Here is a 20203-nt window from a genome sequence, read left to right on the forward strand (position 1 = left end):
ATATTATACCCTCTTCTTACGTTTGGAGTAGTAGCAAGTAGTAACACCATTCACCAAGTCATGTCTGCTGGGTTTATAAGTCTGCTACCGTTTCAAGGTAGCTTGTTTGAGGAACACAGACCTCACCAAACGATTGGTTAACTCATAAACATTCATAACTATTGAATAGTACATGTTGTATACAGTCACTGATGCACAGACTATTCGTCACTTGAAAAATAAAAGACAAAAACATTCTTGTATAAACGAGTCCGTATGACAGGGCACCAATGGTCCCCCAATCTGTGCTTATTGACCGCAAAATCCAACAATCAAACTGATATAACTCCTGGTGAAAACCCAATCATGAATAAAAAAAAACTTGGATCATTTACCCCCCACTTCCTTCCTGTCGGCTTTCCTACCCAGCCTGCCATAATAATCCTTGTGTTGGACAACAACTCCCTTTGCCCTTTTCCTTGCGAATACAAAATATCAAAAAAAGACCAGAAAACAAAAACTGTATGCCTGCAAAATAGGTCTTTGATAACCAACAATGCCCATGTAACCGTTATTTCCTTCAACTTGAAACCAAACAAGCTAAGTCTCGTACAAAACAACCTCTGACCCAGTGCCACTTACATCGCTCGGCGTCACTCCAACTTGAGATTCTGTCCACTGGCTTGAGGCGTCGTCCAGCTCCGAATCATAGTCCTCGCTGTCTCGGTCGCTACCAGAGCCGTCATACGTGCCCGCGACCGAACTCTCCGCCGTGATGACAGAGGTTCCCATGCTAGTCCGACGCAGTGTATCAGCCTCGCTGTGTTGAGATGCTACATCGTCGTCTTGACCCAGGTCCAGGTCCAGCTCTGTGGCTGGGGGAGTGATTTGATCGGCCAAGACCATTGCCATGGCGGCCTCATGAGGTGTAGGCTGTACAGTGGCGTCGTCTTCTCGGCCGTCCTCGCTGACGCGCCTGGGAACACTGTTCTCCTTGTCGTCCGAATTCATATCTCCGTATGCTTTGGGGATAGCAGGCACTGGTGTCGAGTCGCGCCCACCCGCCCAGCTGCTCTTCCTCATGCCCGGTCGACCTGGCTGGCGAACACTCTGGCTACGCTTGAAACCGCCAGCAGGCACATTGTGGTTGATTTGGCTGAGAGAAACAATGCGGCGGGCTTGAGGTCCGGGATTAGGCGGTGCAAGGCCGTTGCGGTTGGCTGTGGCTGTAGAAATGGCCATATTGATGGGAACCGTACGCATCTTCTTGGAATCCTGCTTGCGTTCAGCTCCCGCCGGCCGTCCATCAACAGCGCCACTGGCGTCTTGGTTTCCATTCTTTTGTCGGTTTGACGACACTCTCTTGCGGCTCATTGCGTCTCGGCCCTTTGTAAACCCGCCAGCTTTGGCCATGAGCATTACGCGTGAATGATCCATGACACCTTCCAGGATCCGCCGCTCGAGACCTTGAGCACGGTCCTCGACCTCTCGAAGCTCCTCACGCCGCAGTGTGACAGCAGTCTCGAGAGAGGCAACGTCTGCCGTGAGCCTCGTTCTCTGACGCGCCAACTCTTCTTGTTCCTCACGTAGCTGTTGAACGCTAAGCCTGAGCTCCTCCTGCTCTTTCCTGAGCCGAGTGATGTCCTCGTCGAGTGCCTCCTTTTGTGCTGTTCCGCGCTCAATAGCCAGTGTGGTCTCTTGCAGAGTCTTCTCGCGGTCTTCGTGCTCGTCCGAGATGCGCAGTGTCTGCGCTGCCACGAATGCCGAAACCTCGGCAGCTGTCTTCAATACCTGCTGGTGAACCTTCTCCAGTGTGTCGAGCTTGTTGAAGGCCTTATCCGCGGTTTCGGTGTGGTCGACTAGCTTGTCTAGCTTCTCGCGAACAGCTGTGTTGTCATCGGAAACTTTCTCTGAGAGCTTATCAATCTTCTCTCCATTGTTGAGAGCACCCTCCTCGTACTTCAATGTGAGTGAGTCAATCTTTTCGTGCACAACGAGCGTGCCGTCGTACTTTTCATCGAGACTCTCAAGCTTTACCATCAGAGCTGCACCGTCGTATCTCTCCGACAGTTTATCGAGTCTCTCGATAACTTGCGTGTCGTCGCACTTCTCGTTGAGAGTGTCGAGCTTTGCCATCAGAGCTGCGCCATCACCGTCGTATCTCTCCGAGAGTTTATCGAGTCTCTCGATGACTTGCGTGTCGTCGCACTTCTCGTTGAGAGTGTCGAGCTTTGCCATCAGAGCTGCGCCATCCCCATCGTATCTCTCCGAGAGTTTATCAAGTCTCTCGATAACTTGCGTGTCGTCGCACTTTTCGCTGAGAGTCGCCAGCTTTTCCATCAAAGTTGCAGCATCGTATCTCTCCGACAGCTTATCAAGCCTCTCGATAACCTGTGTGTCGTCGTACTTTTCGATGGGGGGAAGCATAGGCAGCTCGGGCTTGGATTCAACGATCTTCTCCTGAATGGTCTCTGTAGACGACTTTGAGTGTTCAAAGTGTTCACTGACGACGTGAAGGACGGTCTTGATGCTCTCGAGGATCTGAGGCTGGTATTCGCAAACTTTGTCGGTAAGAAACCCTTCGACGGCGCCGTATGCCTGCTTGATCTCGTCGCGTGTGAGCTGATGCTCAACCTTTGCGTCGGCCTGGTTCTCATCCGTCTTGTTGACCAGGTCTTCTACCCGGCTGAACACGGTCTTTGATGCCTCCTCCATTTTCTCAAGAGAGTCCGTGACGGTAGCCCCGAGAGTATCAATCAGAGTCTTGAGTTCCTCCGCCACAGCTTTGGTGCCAATAACAGCTTCCTCAAGGCCGAGGTCGCGGGCCTCGCCGTTCTTTGCGCGCTCTTCCATTTCGGTCTGGAAGGTTTCATACTTTAGGAGGAGCTCGCCGACCTTCTCGTCCATCTTGGCAGAAAGTGTGTCCGTAGTTTGCTTGAAATTCTCATCCGTCTCAAGCTTTGCGCCAACCACACCTGCTCGGGACTCCTCAAACTCGATCTTGACTGCTTCGAACATCACCTTGAGGTCGTCACTAACGCCGGCGCTCTTGCCAGCAGTTTCGCCAATGCCCTCAAGGAGCTTGGTGAGCGAATCCATACCCGACTTTCCTTCCTCCAACTTCTCCTTGACAGAAGTTTGGAACTCTTCGAGAAATGCCTTGAGCTCCTTGACGTTCTCGTTGACGCCAACAGTCTCGGCCTGACGGTCATCGAAAGCCTTGACAGTGGCTTCGGCATCTGCAGAAACCTTCTCCTTGAGATCATTCAAGAGGTTCTCGAGCTTTTGAAGGTCTTCCTTGTTGGGCAACGCTGCGAGGTCGGCCTTGACCATCTGGTCAACAGCACTCTTGACGTCCAGACAAACCGCTTCGAGGGCGCCAACGTCGGTTTTGGTGACTCGTTCAGGGTCGGCTAGCTGTTTGTCATGGCGGTCTCTCATCTCCTCAAACTCGTTGGCAACCTGGGCGATCAGGGACTCGATCTCCTTGAGATCTTGCTGACGCGAAAGTCCCTCCAGGCTACCGTCAAGCTTGGCCGCGAGGCCAGCAAGCGACTCCTTGCTCTCCAATACTATGGTTTCGAGGGCGTCAATGTGATCTTTTCGCACAGCCTGCTCGCCGTCCATGAGGTCATCGAGACGAGACTTGGCGTTCCGAAGGATGGTTTCGATAGCCACCACATCTTCTCGCGTCGCTGCGTCGGTTGCGGCGGGCTCTCGACTGCTTGCAGGCATGTTTGTCACGGACTCTTGAAGCTTTTCGAGCATGGAAATAATGCCAGAGAGGTCCTCTTTGGAAGCCACGTCTTCCTTGGAGATGGATGCGACGGGTGTCACAGGGGTAGCGCTTGTTTCAATGCCGTCAACTTTGGTACGGAGTTGAGTTATGAGTCCTTCGAGGTTTTTGATGTCGTCTTGCCGCAGCACGTCTAGGGGCACAATGGCGGCACTGTTGTCGGGGATCATGGCGACAGCTTTGTCGTTGCTCGTATCACGCATGGTTCCGATTTCTGACTTGACACCATCCAGTCCGCTCCTGAGTGCATCGAGGATTTCGTCGTTCGCCGTCAGGTCAGCTGGTTTGTTCGCCATCTTCTCGATGCTAGACTTCAGATCCTCAAGGCCTTCCTGCAAGGCATCCAGTACCTCGTTGGTTCCAGCGATGGGTCGGTTAGCCATCTCGTTACGCAGGCTGCCAATACCATCCTGTAGAGCCTCGAGGACCTCCTTGTTGTTGCTGCCTCCGTTGTTTGTAGAAATAACAGACATGGGCACTAGTGAAGAGTTGACCGTCTCACGGAGGTTTTCAATCTCGGTCTGAAGGACCTCGCGAGAGCTGTTGGAAGACTTGGAGACCAGGTCGGAAATCTCCTCACGGAAGAGATCGAGAGTGCGGACGAGCCCTTCAAGAAACTCTTCCTGACCAGCTGCTCCAGAAACCCTGTCAACGTAGCTCTCCATGTCGATGCGCAACTTTTCGAAACCGTCCTTGGTCGCATCAAGAACTTGCTCCGTATCCCGACCGTTGGCGGCCACATTCTGCTTGGCCTCCTCTGAAACGGCGTGGAATTCCTCGCGCATCACTTGCATGATCTCGCGAATGCGGTCCTGAATCTCCTCGTTGTCTATGCCCCTTTGAACAAGTGAGTTATCGCGCTGCGGGAGCTCAATGCCCTCGAGACCCTCTCGAACCGCATCAACCATGTCCTTCTTCGAGAGCTCGGCACCTATCGCCGATGGGGCAACAGGAAATTCGAATTCCTCCAAGCATTCACGAACTGCTCCCAGGATCTCGTCCCGTGATAGACTGCTCGGCGGTTCGACTTGCGGCGGAGTGAAGTGTTTCAGACCCTCCACCACGGCCTGGAAAACTTCCTCACGGGTGGCGCCTGGAGTGACCTCGTTTTGAGGCGCGTATTCGCGGAGCCCTTCCTGTAAACAATCGAGAACCTCATCGCGCTCGAGGCCGATTTGCTGAACTTGTATATCGGGCTTGTAAGTTTCCCACGCTTCCTGGATGGCTTGCATGACGTCTTCCTTGGTCATTTCGTCCTTGCGAGGCTTGTTCAAGGCTTGCGAGTCTTTCAAGGCCGATCGCATCGAGTTGTAGATCTCCGAGTAGTCCACCACAGGGCCACGAGATGCGGCTGTAGATTGGCGACGATGCTCCCTCATCAGCTGATTCATGTGCTGCTTCATTTCTTCAAGACCATCATCTATGATCTTGGCCATGTCTATCCGGGTCACACTCTCGTCGCGGTTTGGTTTCTTGTTCTGAACCTCTTCGAGTCTGCGACCGATCTCTCGACCCATTCCGAGTACCTCTCCTCGAAGCTCCCGGACAAGAGCCTTGACCTCAGCAGTGAGACCTCCTCCTTGGGCCACACTATCCTTGACAGCGCGGATGCTTCGAATAACATCTTCTGTAATAATCTCCACCTCGCCGACTGGTGGAGCCGAAGATGCGCGGAAACCGGGGTCGGGCAGAGCGCGGGCTCCCGGCGGCGGTAGTCCAGATCGACCGAATTCGAGTTCCCGCGCGGCCGGAGAGGGGTCTTCATCGAAACTAAAATTCCTGGGCCTACCAGGAGGGGGGTTCCAGTTGCCGTTGTTGTTTCCCTTGCTGCTACCACCTGAGAAGACAATCGACTGATCTTGGCTGGTCTTGACAAGCCTCAACAGCTCTTCAACCTTGGCCGCTGTTGCCATGCCAGACATCTTTTCCGCAAGTTCCGACAGCCGACCTACCAGGAGATTTTGTCCATCTTTTGTGCCCATATCGCGCACAATCTTCTCCAGGAGACCCATCGTGGCTGGACCGTCACTGCCGCAAAGCGAAGGAGTGCTCATCCTATCACCATCCAGGGATGCGGAGAAGCTGTTTGGTGAGGGAATGCGCGGCAGTGAAAAAGGCCTCACAGACTTGGATGATATGGATGGTGCACTGTGAGGCTTGTTGTCGAGAAGTAAGTTTCCGCCGTACGCGTCCCTCAATGTCGATTTCGAAATTTCCTGAGTGTTGCTGACGAGGTCGCGCAAGCTCTTTCGTATATCCTCATCCCTGGTATTCGTGGCCTCCTTGAGACTCAACAGATCGGTCGCATTGTCCCGACTCCTACGGCTTAGCTGTGCCATCTCCTTTTGCAATGAAGTGGCAATATTCGTAAGGCTAAGAATCTGTTGCGAGAGTGAGTCTATCGCCACGGAAGGCTGGGATTGCTGTTGCCTGACCAGGGCGTTTGAGTTGTTTGTTACGTTTGAAAGAGGGGTTTCGGGTAATTCTCTGGCAGTGGCAGCAGGAGCAGGCTGCGGTATGGGCAATTCCCTTGCCGTCTTCTCCCGTGTTGGGGTGGACATGTTCTGCAGCGCCAGCATCGTTGCAGACTGTGGAGGGGTGTTCTCGCCGAGAATGCTCTGTGTAGATCGACGAGCGATGGGTCGAACAATTGGTGTCAAGCTGGGTCCTGGAGAGAGCGCGAGGGCGTTTTGTCTGTTGGCATCTTCGGGGCTTCTGAAGTCGCTGAAGGGATCCTTTGGTGTGCCCGGCCGGGGGAACTTCTCCATAGACTGTGGGGTGGATGAAATAGAATCGCGGCCACCAGTGCCATTCTCCAGCAGGAGACCGAATTCTCGTACCGTACTGGGCTGCAGAGATTGCATGCGGCGGTGGGCCGGTGTGGTCTTGATGAGAGATGACCTCTCGGGCGAGACTTCACTCTTCCGTTTTGGGGCAGGGCCAGAGTTAAGGGCGTTCTCACGGGCCTTTTCGGTGAGAGCCGCATGTGCTGACTGGATGGCCGCTGAGGTGCCTGGCTTCGACGGAGAGCCAAGGCCTGGTGAGTGAGGATTAGGGTTAAGAGGCAGAGGTGGTGGTGCCCTTTCGGGATCAGAACTATCCCACCTGTTGTTGTCGACAATAAATCAGTAAAAGGCCGGTGCGGGGGAGAAGGAATTTGTTGTTTTGCTGCCAGTGATGGCGCCGTCGAGGGGGTCAAACAAAGCACAATAGACACGTACATTGGTACCAAGGCACGGCTGTTGTCTGGTAGCGAACCGGAATGCTGATGTCTCAGGCTGCCATACACCTGGCTTGGGGCATCCCTTTCTATGGGAGGCATCTTTATGTAATACTTGTTTTAATGTGTGTTGGCGTCCGGCGGCAAGTGTAGTTAGTCACAGTCGACTTGGGGGTTACTCGTTAATGCCTCAGAATATGGATGGAATGTGGCGCCGCTTTACATGACAGGAAGTCTGAATGAGCGCCAAACCACCCTCTTCTAAGCGGCTGTAGGTTTTAGAGGTATTGTATTTGACGATGGAAGTTTTGAACCTGCGGAATGGAATGCTAAGGTCGACCGACTTCTACAAGCCCGGCCAAAAGTTTCAAAGCGTGGAGAGATATTGTAGGTAGGTAGAAAGAGTGATTGATTGACACAAGGTCTGGAGGGATTTGACCTTGACTTGGAATATAAATTCGAGGTTTGAGGAGCAGTACTGACGTCGGGCTTGTTTGTTATTTTTGGGGAAAGAAGGAACGGCGCGCCCGGGGTAAAAGGTAAGCTCCTCCCGGTCTGGATGCGTTGCTATCCTGATTTTGTTTGGCGGCCTGCAGTACGGCCCAATCCAAATGTAAACAGCATCGCTCACCGTGGCAACCGATTGAGCAGGGGTAGCTTTTGTGCGTTGTCGCCCTTGGTGTCCAGGCGAAGTGGGGGCAGGTGCATTTGACATCATCCCCACCTCGTCAACTCATGCTCCGAAAGTCTGAATCAATGGAAGCTACTGTACTTCGTAAGAAAATAACAAGGCCGCCTCATAAAGCCCGCATTATTTTTTTTTTCATACAGGGCAACCAACTAGACACACAGGATGAGCGTAAAAATTCACTACTGGCCTTGATTTTTTACCCTAAAGATGAGAGAGAACCTTTTCATAAACCACATATCAAATCCCCGTTATGGGCGAGAAGAGGGAAGACGAAAAAAAAAAAAAAAAAGGGAACTAAAGCATTACGAAATACTTTTGCAAGATTTCACAAGACCAGGGTCACATTTATCGCTTAAATAAACGAACCTTGAGAGTTATATATAGCGTTGTCCAAAAAATGAATCCGTGGTATATTAAATGGAACGCCTTCTACCCTTTAACACCCCGCAAATTTTAATGGCTTTCGCCGAATGTTGTTACAAGTCACCACAATCCTTCTAATTTCATTCTCAGATCTTACTGGAAAATGCCGCTTAGCTGCGGGCAAGAATGTTATCGAAGGCGGGAATAAGGGTTTGTGCCAGCCAGAATGAGAATGTCAACTTGGGGCCGGTCATGAGGAGCTGTCAAGTACATGTTAGTATTCATTCTACAACACCATTTCTGTACAGGACAGCGGTGACTAAGCATACCTTGGGGACAAGGCCCTTGAAGAAGCTGGAGAAGCCCTCATTCTTAGCCATGTTGGACAGAATGCGGAAACCGCTCTCGGGGTTCTCAAAGTTCCTGTTCTGGATTCTCGTCTTGATGACATCAAGCGGCGCCGACACCACCAGCGAGGCCGATGATCCAGCGATGGACGCAACGAAGTTTTGGAACCACGTCGCCTTGTTGTAGTCCTCCAGCTTGAAGAGGAACTCCTTTGCGAATGCAGATCCACCGAAGAGCTAAAAGTCCACCGCCAACTCAAGTCAGTAAAATATCCTCGTGGAGTTCATGAGTGGATATGTAACGGATTGAAGGTAGACTTTTGGCATACCGCGAATGAACCAGGTGCGTTCCTGGCAGCAGTCCAGCCCCAGCCCCTGTAAAGCCCGAAGCCCTCGTCTTTGACGATGGCAAGCACGCCTCGGCCGCGGAAAGCCTCGGGGTTTGTCTGCCTCTTGATCTTCAGCACGTCGAGGGGAAGCAGAACGATCTCTCCGATGCCGATGAGACTGCCAGCCGTCGAGTGGAGTATAGCCTTGCCAGTCTTCTTGCCAAACGCATTCTCAAAGTCCTTTCCGAAGCTGGTCGTCAGGGCGTCGCGGGCGATCGGCTGTCCACCATACTTGTATATCCTCTGAAGAACCTTGTATCCAGCTGCGTATCCAAGACCAGGGAACAAGGAGAAGAATTTCTTGGAGACGGGCGCTGTTGCCTTCTCCTTGAATATGACGGAGTTGAGCTGAGTGACGTTTTGGACCTAGATTTGCGGAGTCAGCCTAAAAGCTGTTCGGCACGGTCAACTGGTAGAAATCAAGCATGTCCTACCCTAGTCTCGTTGCTCATCAAGCGCTTGGCGATGGTGTCAACCTGTCATTGAGCTGTCAGTCCGGTGTTCGTGTTGCTCCTGAAAAAGGGTCGGTATCTTGGATCGCTTCAACGCACGGGATGAAAAAGCATCAACTCTGAAATTCCTGCAGAACCAGAACCGAGCAACCTCGCAAGGTTGGACTCCTTTTCACGACCAGCAGCAATTGGAGGCGACATTGTTAATCGGGGCTTATTAAAGAATGAAAGATTGAAAGGATATATGCTCTAAACGGGCTTAATGGGGCTGACTGTAGAATAAGGAGCGTCGGATGCTGAAAATTAGCGATTCAAAGAGTAGACAAGAGGATAGACGGTGTTTAGGTCAAAAGAACTTGCGTCCGTATCGGAATAAAATATCTCTTATCGCTGTGGAGCAAAAAATTTGTCGAGGCCGATTCTCGCATTTGCAGAAAAGTTTCGATGGAGCTTTCGACAGGGGGCCCATCCCTAGCTTTGGCGAATCAACGCTCTTATTCAAAAGCTTGTTTTTGATGGGTGATCACTTTTGTATTAATTGGTTACTTTGTTAGCGTTAGATTAATGTCTTAGGATCTGTATCTGCAAGAAGCCTTTAACCTTGGTGAAGTGTTTTTTCTTGAGCGTATGTACTTGTACTTTATTGCGAGGGAACACCAAAGCAAACTTGTTCAGCAGCTCTGTCGTGATGTAAGCACAAGGTACATCAGGCAAGAACAGTATGGAGGTTGAGAGGTTTAGACAGTAGATCTACTGTCCACTACAATAGATCCTTAGAAAGAATCACTTTGGTCTGGGCCATTTTGTTACTCCTAAAGTTTGTTCCAAGTCAAAGCTGGCACTGAATCCAATATATACATAATCTTATAAACGTGTAGAGCTTCATTCTCAAGTTACGGGTATCAGTGAAGAATGTAAATATCAACACAAACGCCAAATCTATGTGCAAGAGAATATCTTTAGCCCTTCAGCATCCTCCCACACAGGCTTGTCAGGCTTCAGTAATCCCTTAATATCGATATAATATCATCTAGCCGCATGACGTGTCCTAGGATCTTATCTTCGATACGCCGATACTGGTCGTATCGGTCAAAATACTTCTTTTCGAGCGCTTCCTGCTCCCGACCCTTAATATCAGGCCGCTCAACGAAGCGCAAGACCTCGCGAGCATTTTGACGATGTACTTCACGCACTTGCAAGCAACGGAGCATCGTCTTATATGTGTTATCCAGTAGCTGGCTGAGCGATGATTCGGTGTCACAAAACCAGAGAAAGATGGTCGACTTGGCGTTCCTCGTGCTGTCCTTGGGTACTTCCTGCACGTCGACAAAGCCATGCATTTGCATTTCAAGCATTATCTTGTGCACAGTTCCCTTGGACATCATGGCCTGATTCGGTAAAGACTTTTCATCAACCTTGCCTCGCTTCCGCACTATGCGAATCAATCGCACTGAGTGCCGCCCGACCGTACGCTCCAACACTGTGTCGAGCTCGGTTTCTTGAAGGCGACGGACGAGTGGCTCGAAGTCAACAGTCCACTGGCCGTTGCCGCAATGACGGAGGAAACCCTGGCTGCTTTCGCACAAGAGGAGAAGGTGCTGCCTCATCTGGGATAGTCGACTTTCCTTGGGTTCTTTGAACTTGACTTTGCTTTCCTTCATACCATTTGTAGTTGGTGGCGCGGTCTGCTGCCTGTGCAAGAGCTTGTCCAGCTCTTCGTCGTATTCGATCACGGAAATACCGTTGGCGCCCCCGTCTTCGTCGTCACTCATCTCCTCGTCGTCGTTCTGCAGAAAAGGCTCAACCGGTCTAGGACGTGTTCTTCGAATCTTCTCCACAGCATGGTGGTCTAGCATATTTGCATCGACTTTCCCGATGCCTGAGCCAACATCAAGTGATGGACTCAGCGAATCGAAAACCTCGTTTGTCGTCACGTAGTTGCGTGCATCGTAATCATCGGCGAAAGCGTCAATGACCGGGTGTTTTTGACAGCGCGATAGTTTCTTGGTTAGTATACTCAAAAGCACGGTGTATATTTGCGCTGTCGTCTCTCCAATGGCGTCACAAACAGCATCGGCCAATCTCCTGTTCCGCACTTCCACCAAGAACTTCTCGTGGTTGACACGAAGAACAGCATCGGGCTGAAATCATCAGAGTTAGTTTGCTCGTTCGTGACGAAGTTATAACTGCGGGCCAAGGTTGAGACTCACATCAAGTGGCGGTGCGCTGTACACGTCCTGAAACCCGTTTGTAATATCGCCATCTTGGATCTTACGCCGCTTGGTGGACGTAGGATTGTCTTCTAGCTTTCGTTTGAGTTTCTTCCCCTCTTCTCTGAGCTCACGCAGACGTTCGGAGATCAGTCGTTGGTAGCGCTCCTTCTCTCTTGTTCCCTTCACACCCTGCGGGAACTCCTTCCTTTCGATATCGGCCTGTACCTCGCCATGAACATCCTCGAAGCTCTGAAACATCTTGGAGTTCACCTGTACCAGTAACTCATCTTCAACCAAACGACAAAGTATCGAGTTAAGGTGATCCAGAGAGCTGACAGGGGGCATATCCTTGATCTTGGACTTGCTTGCCTCTTCGTCGTGATCATGTGCGAAAGGATCCTCGCCGCCCCCATTCATATTGAAAGTTGCATCACCATTCGTAACTTGCTGGGCCGCCTGGTGCTTCCCAATCCTGACCCCATAAGCATCCCGAAGGTCTCCGATCCGTGTGTTGCCCAGCACCATGATGCTCTGGATGACATCCTTGGCAGCCTCTCCATGCAGAGTACCGACCAGGTCAGCAACCTTTCCCATGCGGATCAGGTTGTAGGCAGCGGCAGGATTGGCTTCGTATGCGGTAGGACCGGAGCCGGAAGAATAGTACAGCAGGTTGTGCTGAATCAGGACAGCGAGCCCATGTCGGAGCTGACGAGATGTCAATGACGTGTAGTGAACAAGTTGTGGCAGGGTTGATCGGCCTCGTGTGAGGAGCGTCGAAAATATGCGCTGCACGCCGATGTCAGTAAGCCACGATCCATCAATAGTTCCAGCGCATCGAAGGCGCAAAAGAAGACCGGATCAAATAAGTCATTGCGGCTTAGAGATTAGAAGCGCATACCGATGGTAGTTCACCGTAGACATCGTCAATGACCAGAGAACATAGCTCTGCTAGGTGCTTTGTCTGTCGTCAAATTGGCATGATTAGATGTCAATTCCAAATGCAAAGGCTGGCAATGTGGAATGTCTAGACTCACCACAAGCATGACGATCGTGTGGGCACAACTTCACCACCAACACAGCTTCACAAATTTACCAAGGGTCAGGGTCGAAGCACAGGTTTTGGCTTCTAGAGATCCTCTCACTATCTCTAGAGCTGCCACAGTTACTACCGTGGGGTCATTGAAAAATATTATGGAGTGTAAGGATGCGCGACCAAATGCAACACTTCTTATATGGGCCGAGAGGTAATTAAGGAACTTTTTTTTTTTTCTTTCTTCCTCTGACAATTGGGGTGGGTGACGATTCGAGATGGCGGGGAAGCCTTGGCTTGCGTTTTGCTATAAGCTCCACTCACCGAGTCACAACCGGCACAACTGAAGGAGCAGGCAAGACAGGCTAGCTCTGGCTCTGCAGTCATTGCCCAGCTCCCATCAATTCAGCCACACTTGATACCAGCCTCAGGCAGCCTCGAAAAGTGGCTCGAGTCGGCGTCGAAAATTGCTCGGAACGTCAATGATTGGACCTAGCTGCTGACATTGACCAAAGTTCAATTGGAGGGCACCTTCCTACCTGGCTAGCCGTGGTGAAAGAAGCTTGCCGACTTCGCCAAAAACCGACGAAAAAAAAAATACAACACCCGCGCACCAATTGCGTTTCCGAATCACACAACCACACTCCCCCTCTCCCGGTACAATGATCTCAAGATCTGCCATCAAGAGGGGAAGCCAGCTGGCCCTCCGTCGGCCAGTCTGCGCTCCCGTCGCGCAGACCCGTGGCTTCGCATCACCAGCACCAGGAGCTACCGGCACAGGCTCGGCATCATACGAGCCTACCAGCATCGCCGGCCTCAAGGTTGCCTCCAAGGATGCCCATGGCCCCACGACCAAACTTGCTCTTGTGGTCAAGGCCGGTACCAGATATCAGCCTCAGCCCGGCCTGACCGTCGGTCTGGAAGAGTTTGCGTTCAAGGTAAGTTTTCCATACATGACATGATTGTCGATGCTTTGACTAGGCGCGCCTCAATGGATCTGAGACCAGCTTGTTGACCCGACTCAATTGACCACAGAACACGAACAAACGATCCGCGCTCCGCATTACTCGGGAGACTGAGCTTTTGGGCGGTCAATTGAAGGCTTACCACACACGCGAAGCCGTCGTCTTGGAGGCTGCATTCCTCAGGGATGATCTCCCCTACTTCGTCGAGCTGCTCGGAGAGGTTGCGAATGAGACGAGGTACACCAGTACGTGACGGATTCGGACGATTGGACAAGAGAAGATGCTGTGGGCGTGCTAACAGTAGATGCAATTCAATAGCCCATGAGCTTCACGAAGAGGTTGAGCAGACGATCCACCTGGCCCAAGAAAAGCTTGCACACGATTCTCTGGCTCAGGCAGTGGATGGAGCTCACGCTGTTGCTTTCCACACCGGTCTGGGCGCGCCCGTCCTCCCGTCCACCTCGACGCCCCTTTCCAAGTACATGAACGAGCACTCCGTTGCCGCGTTTGCTGGCGCCGCCTACACCAAGTCGAACGTCGCTCTGGTTGCCGATGGCGCGTCTCAGAGTGGACTGCAGCAGTGGGTTGACTCCTTTTTCAAGGATCTCCCCAGCCAGTCCTCAAGCGAGATCTCGCTGCTGAGCAACAAGTCGACCTACCATGGTGGCGAACACCGTGCTGAACTCCCCGGCAAGAGCTCCTACGTTATTGCTTTCCCTAGCGCTAGCATTGCCGAGTCTAAGCCCGAGATCGCCGTGATTGAGGCTCTTCTGGGCGGCAACCCTAGCCTTTCGTGGTCCACCGGCTTCACCCTCCTTTCCAAGGCGGCTGCGAACACGCCTGGTGCCAAGGCTGTGGCCAAGAACCTGTCCTACTCGGATGCCGGTCTCTTGACCATCCAGATCACTGGTGCTGCCCCTGCCGTCCGCAAGCTTGCTGAGGAGTCAGTCAAGGCGCTCAAGACCATTGCTGAGGGTGGTGTTGCTCAGGAGGACCTGACAAAGGCCATTGCTAAGGCCAAGTTCAACGCGTTTACTGCCCACGAACTCACTGGTGCTGGCATCGTCGCTGCTGGTACTAGCATCATCCACGGTGCTGAGCTGTTCCAAGCTGCCCAGACTATCAAGAGCCTTGAGACAGTAACAGCAGAGAAGATCAAGACTGTAAGTTATTGGAATTGTTTTCTGCTTGTAGTTTTTTTTTTTTCATGCGTACACCGGGTTGCTAACAAGTCCATCCCAAAAATAGGCTGCCAAGGCTATTATCGACGGCAAGGCGTCTGTATCAGCCGTTGGTGATTTGCACGTTCTGCCGTTCGCTGCTGACCTGGGGCTGAAGGTATAAGAATTTTGTAGAAGTGGAGGGGTGTGGAATGTATTAACAGTTTCTTCTACGCCACACGGCGAGTCCTTGTGCATATAGTGAAACCACCTGTTAGACAAAAAGACCTGCTAGTTTACTACTGCGTCGAGGGCCAGTTCTTAGATACGGCTCAAGACGTCCCAACAGATCCGGGAACACATCCGAAATCTCATAGAGTCATAATCTAACTTTCCATGCGTTCATAAAATTCTGAAAAAAAAAAGTGCGAATAAGAATGTATCCTTGAAAATATGAAATTGGTCATCAAAAGCTCTCTGAGTCTTTTGGTTTCATTTCAAGAAGCCTACCTATATTGGGCAGTGATTGAAGGAGTATCGAGATTCGTCCAAAAGATTGACAAGGATTGCTATGCAAATGCTGATCACGTGACTCAAGGCATGGCAACTTCGGGCCGTGCAGGGAAGTTTCTTGATGGGGTCCCGAGCTTTGGAGCATCTCAATTTCTCCCGTAGACCAATACACGACGGACAACTTCCGAACACCGCAGTTCAATTCCCGCCCACCCGACAAAAGACATCGATCACGACCTCCAAAATGACTTTCGCGTGGAAAGCCGCTGGCATTACGTGAGTATCTAACATTCAATTGAAAGGAAGCTTCGATCCCCCGAGACCCAACTACGGCTAACGCGACGCCCTGTCTTTTTTTTTTTTTTTTTTGCGGCAATCCACCAACAGCTACAACCGCTACCTGGCCATTGCCGGCCGCGCGGTCCGTCGCAGCCTGAAGGAGGACAAGAGAATTGTTGCCGAGCGCCGCGGCGAGATGGAGTTGCGGTTCGCCAAGTGGAACGTGAGTTAAACTCCGGAATCTGTTTACTGAGCGATTTGACATTCCCATGTTTTGTCACGGAGACCGAGAAAAGGTTGTTTTCCTTTGGCCAAACGCTAATCTTGCAAAATAAAAACGATTGTAGAACGGCAAGCAAGGTGAGGTCCAAAACCTTGCCGAGGCCAACAACGCCGCCGCTGGTTCGAGCTCGTCATAAGCATATGCTATAGATTGGGATAGAGGAGAAAGAGGGAGGCCTGGGGATGTGGTGACGGAGTTGCTGCATCAGGCGGTAATCGGGTGAGGTGTCCGCCGGGCATCGCGAAAGAGCTGTATTATCAAACCCATTGAGTTCGAATGCCAACAATAGCTATTGAAGAAGACCCGGGATGCTCTTCAGGGTGATGCAAGCATTTACTGCGCGTGGTGTTCGGTAAAGTCCATTGGATATCTTGATGCTTCTCTTTTTGTTATTCTCAAATTCATGCAAAGCTACATCATTAAGCTTAGATGCGAACTTCTTGGTCTTTTAATGGTTCAATTGTAACTGTAAGGCATTTAATAAGGTTGTTGCTGGCGCCGGTACAGGCCTGTCATGTCCTGAGGAACAGGGAGGCTTGAGGCTGGTGCAGGTGATGCCATGGCACTGCACAAGTGACCGGCGGGCTCTTGAGCCACACCAACGGCCGCTGCACCTGCCGAGTCTCCGGACCGACCCCCTCATACTCGCCTGAGGGGTGCGCGTTTGTGACTGCCGTTGACCACCAAAACTTCCTATCCATACAGTATCCAATTCTTATTGGCAACACAGAAAGATATTAGGATTTCTGTGTTGATTTTGCAGCGTTATTTTTCTTTCGCATCTCTGGAATGATGGCACCTTGTTGTAGTAAAATTTGAGCAAGCTTGCCGCTAATCGGTACGTGATTCGTGGGTGTTCTATAGTGCACCCTTACGATAGACAGAAAAAAAGAAAAAAAAAAAAAAAAAGGCAGCACTTGAATTGAGCGCCTCGAACAAAACTCCATCTCCAGCAAAGGCCGTAATCGCTGCATCATTAATGGCACGATTCCAGACTCACGAGACAAGGTTTCTCCTGCATTATCAGCAACATAACTAGTGCAACCCTTTTGAGCCAAGGTAGCTTGCTGTCATCTGAATTTTTCCTATTCCTTTTTCAATTATTTTCGCCATTTTTGATTACCTATTTACGTCAGTTTATCTAAAAAGGCGCCCGCAAAGTACATACGGCCCCTGCCTGCCTTGGCTTTGATCTGATTCTGTTTCGCTTGTAAGATTCTTCTGTTCTCTTGCTTTCCCTTTTCCTAATTCCTTGGTTATTTTATCTGGCTGTAGAATCATATTGAAACCTGTGATGAGACTCTGATCTAACTTTCCGCTCAGGTATATCCCACAATGTCACTTTTTAGCGGCGGGTTGCTTGGAGAAGGAGGACGGGATACCAGGGATGCGAACGGTGATGGTGCCGTGTCCAATAGTCTCTCCGGCCTATCCATTGCGGGGGATCGGAAACCAGCCGCTTCGCCCAGCGTAACCAGTCAGGGAGTCGTTTCTTTCGATATTACAGAGAGGTTTACCAATGCAGCCAAAGGTCCGTTACGTTTGTTTTAGTTGTTTATTTGTTTGTTTGTCTTTTCTTTTCTATTTTCTTCTTCTTTTTTTTCTCTCTCTCTTTCTATGTACGCATCTGGCAAGAGACACGCAAGTGTTTTCCTTAAGGATTCGCACCCCGCACCTATACTCATACTGAATTTAATACTGATGCTCATATTTTGAGGCAGCTCTCAAACCGGGAGGATTGGTCAAGGATGGTTATTTTACGCTTTTTGAGTCCGTCGGGGCTCTCGAGGTGAGAAAGATGACCTTTGCACCATGTTCAAAATGTTGCCCCTCATCATCAGGATACTGACGATTTTCGGGGTGCCTCATCCCTGCTCCAACGTCTACCATTAGATCATGGATCCGAAAATGGACAGCGGTTGTTTGGCAGATGGCGAATCTCTTGATCCTGACTACGATGTCGCGAGGCCTCTGCTTCCTACAGAAGTTATTGGTATCATCGACCAGCTACTATGTCATGAGGTGAGTAAACGCCAAAGAGATAACATCTACCCAGTCCCGTGTACGGTTGCTAAAGTTAAAATACATGTTGCTGCTCCAAGATGTCATGGCACTCTGGTTATCCCCTCTCACAGACCATTCTCACCAGTGTTCACATCACGAGGATGATGGACCCGACACCTCAAACGATTGACGAAGCACACTTTATTCGCCGGTGTGACTTTAACAGCACGGAAACTGGCAATGGTAATGGCAGCGAACTGGAGGCCGCAATGCATACTATCCTGCGAGCATATTGTCTGGGACTTTTAAAGACATGCTGGTATGTCAATGAGCAAATCAAAAGCGAGCATTACTACGAGGTAAGAAGAAATTTCAGATCACCTCTACCCCTTACGTTGGTTTTTAGGATATGTTTTGTTGTTGTTGTTGTTGTTGTTGTTGTTGACATACCAGGGCCTGGGGTAGGAGGAGGACTTTGTGACAAATACATACAACCAAAGTCTACTGGACAACATTAGCCGGGAGGAGATACGGGATAACATACAGGATGCCCGGTCTCTAGTCCGTCGTCTACAGAATGTCTTGACCATGGACATTATTGAAGCACTTGACTATCGTCTAGAGTTGCGGTATGCAATTCTCCGTGCCATCGAGCTCACGGGTCTGCGCAGCAATCCCGACTCGATCAAAATGCCCTGGGTAGAACTCAAGGCTGTGTTGGAGCAGGTCAACTCTTCCCACTACCTTGGACAACCCGTCCCAGATGCCTTTAGCTCAAAGCTACAGAGAAGATTGGCTAGTACGATGCCACCGCGGCCGATTGTCGAGCTTGAGTTCTCACAAGCATATGAGATGTGGTCTGCATTTGTCGCGGATGGGTTGGAGATTATACAAGTGCTCAACTACCATGACCCCCAGACTCTGCTGGTAAGTCAGCCTATTTCCCTTATATCTCAAGGACATCTTGTAATCTTGCCTTAACTCGGGAGATATTGACTCTTTTTCTTCTTCTTTTCCCTTTGTCACCCTGCCACAGAATTTTGTGTTTTGGTTTCAGGCCAAGAAACCACAGCCCATAGTCTTCATTCGCACGCTCCTAGAGAGCTACATATTCAAGGATCAAATCATACTGGGCACCAAGAGTATCCGACAGCTGATGGATGATGACTTCTCCCTGGTCGTCATGCCGTGCAGCCTACTTCTCGATCCGCAAAACGACTCGGTGGAGATACCTCACGACCCTCGCTACGCAATTTCATACCAGATGGAGGTTTTTCGGCAGCGTGCAGCTCAGCATTACCTTGAAATATTCCAATCTCTATGCCAAAATCGCTGCCGTTCACGGCGAAATATGTGCCATCTTATTAATGAGCTGGACCTGGTACAGATTGACGCCGAAGAGGTCGATCAGCTCCTGAGAATAGCTGCGGAAGAGCATCCGCTTAAGCAGCAGACGCGGCTAGATCCCACAGACCCCAACTCGACCTCGAACGCTCTTCCCCTTTCATCATGGGTATACCTCTACAAGCTTCGGCTGATGGAATGGATTGTTCAACTTGGCTTCGAGCTTTCCCTGTATGCCCCGGACGAGATGGGCGGCATGTACTGGTACCTGACGTATCTGGCACAAAAGCGGATACATCACCTCGAACGCATCAAAAAGTTCACGCTTCTCAGCATGCACGAGCTGCGCTTGAGGCACAAATCGAGCAAGCAGGGCACCGAAGACCTCAGTGATCTGCCACCAGAACAGGAGGCCTTGCTCACCAGATCTCTATCCTACCTACGCAACGCAATGATCGACGCCGCCGTGACTATGGAGCTGGCTACGGCGCTGCACTGCCTGTACACGGCCCTGTACCGGCTCCAACTCATCCGCCCCGCCCCGCCAAACGGCTTCAGCAACGATGAGCTGCGGTACGAGGTGCGCATGAAACCCTTCACCGGCATAGGGCTGCCCGAGCTGCCTTCGTACGAGCTCTACTCTCGGCAGTCCACGCTGAGGCACCTCGCCACCACGACTGAGGTGTTGGACATGGCGGACAAGGCCGTCGCCAGCGCCCGCAAGGCGTATGAGCACGTCGTCAAGTTCACCGAGAAGGAGGCTTTCGCGGTTGGACCTACGCACCAGCGCTGGCTTGCCGGGACCAAGAGCTGCATTAAGTCTTGCATCGCGACGGGGATAGCCATAACGAGCCTGAGGCAGGACGGCGAGTCGCTGCGGGCCGAGGTGCCACTTCCGGATCAGTGCTATAATCCATGGTGGATTGTCCCCAAGGTCAATTCGGACAAACCGGAGTGAATGCGCTCGGCCTGGGTATAAATCGGTGTTTTGGCATAGGACCCCAAAACTACCGACTACTACCGAGCAATGGAAGCTATGCAGCATTAAAGATAAGACGTGAGCTAGCCTTGAAAGCGCATATATAGCCTACTGTCATAATAATCGCCAGCATTTGTATTGTATGTACTTCTCGTGAAGTACTCCCTTGTGACTAGACGCAGCCCGTGTTTTCCAT

At 51.1% G+C, this 20203-nt stretch overlaps 5 protein-coding genes across 5 annotated transcripts; 2 read left to right on the forward strand and 3 right to left on the reverse strand.

Annotated features, from left to right (window-relative positions):
* Nucleotides 1-579: 579 nt before the first annotated feature.
* On the reverse strand, nt 580-7097 carry PgNI_09776 (uncharacterized protein; the record flags this gene model as incomplete). Its single annotated transcript, XM_031129758.1, has 2 exons — nt 580-6880; nt 6997-7097. 2 exons carry the CDS (start codon nt 7095-7097, stop codon nt 580-582), a joined length of 6402 nt encoding a protein of 2133 aa, XP_030977508.1.
* Nucleotides 7098-8043: 946 nt separating this feature from the next.
* Nucleotides 8044-9615, reverse strand: PgNI_09777 (uncharacterized protein). The gene is made up of 5 exons (XM_031129759.1): nt 9337-9615; nt 9220-9261; nt 8726-9151; nt 8379-8633; nt 8044-8309 (listed from the first exon to the last, which is right to left on the reverse strand). The coding sequence occupies exons 1-5, from the start codon at nt 9436-9438 to the stop codon at nt 8220-8222; spliced, it is 915 nt and encodes a 304-aa protein (XP_030977509.1). The 5' UTR covers nt 9439-9615; the 3' UTR covers nt 8044-8219.
* A 519-nt stretch (nt 9616-10134) lies between these two features.
* Nucleotides 10135-12776, reverse strand: PgNI_09778 (uncharacterized protein). Its single transcript, XM_031129760.1, has 4 exons — nt 12485-12776; nt 12349-12411; nt 11448-12236; nt 10135-11378 (listed from the first exon to the last, which is right to left on the reverse strand). The coding sequence occupies exons 1-4, from the start codon at nt 12491-12493 to the stop codon at nt 10236-10238; spliced, it is 2004 nt and encodes a 667-aa protein (XP_030978179.1). The 5' UTR covers nt 12494-12776; the 3' UTR covers nt 10135-10235.
* A 281-nt stretch (nt 12777-13057) lies between these two features.
* PgNI_09779 (uncharacterized protein) lies at nt 13058-16181 on the forward strand. The gene is made up of 7 exons (XM_031129761.1): nt 13058-13418; nt 13516-13690; nt 13764-14608; nt 14694-14758; nt 15281-15394; nt 15506-15620; nt 15745-16181. Exons 1-7 carry the CDS (start codon nt 13143-13145, stop codon nt 15814-15816), a joined length of 1662 nt encoding a protein of 553 aa, XP_030978155.1. The 5' UTR covers nt 13058-13142; the 3' UTR covers nt 15817-16181.
* Nucleotides 16182-16630: 449 nt separating this feature from the next.
* PgNI_09780 (uncharacterized protein) lies at nt 16631-20138 on the forward strand. The gene is made up of 8 exons (XM_031129762.1): nt 16631-16739; nt 16830-16890; nt 17004-17211; nt 17402-17469; nt 17574-17702; nt 17783-18043; nt 18150-18611; nt 18721-20138. The coding sequence occupies exons 3-8, from the start codon at nt 17016-17018 to the stop codon at nt 19984-19986; spliced, it is 2382 nt and encodes a 793-aa protein (XP_030978082.1). The 5' UTR covers nt 16631-16739; nt 16830-16890; nt 17004-17015; the 3' UTR covers nt 19987-20138.
* The last annotated feature ends 65 nt before the right edge of the window (nt 20139-20203 follow it).

This window comes from Pyricularia grisea (assembly GCF_004355905.1).
Source record: "Pyricularia grisea strain NI907 chromosome Unknown Pyricularia_grisea_NI907_Scaffold_7, whole genome shotgun sequence".
Classification (NCBI taxonomy): Eukaryota; Fungi; Ascomycota; class Sordariomycetes; order Magnaporthales; family Pyriculariaceae; genus Pyricularia; species Pyricularia grisea.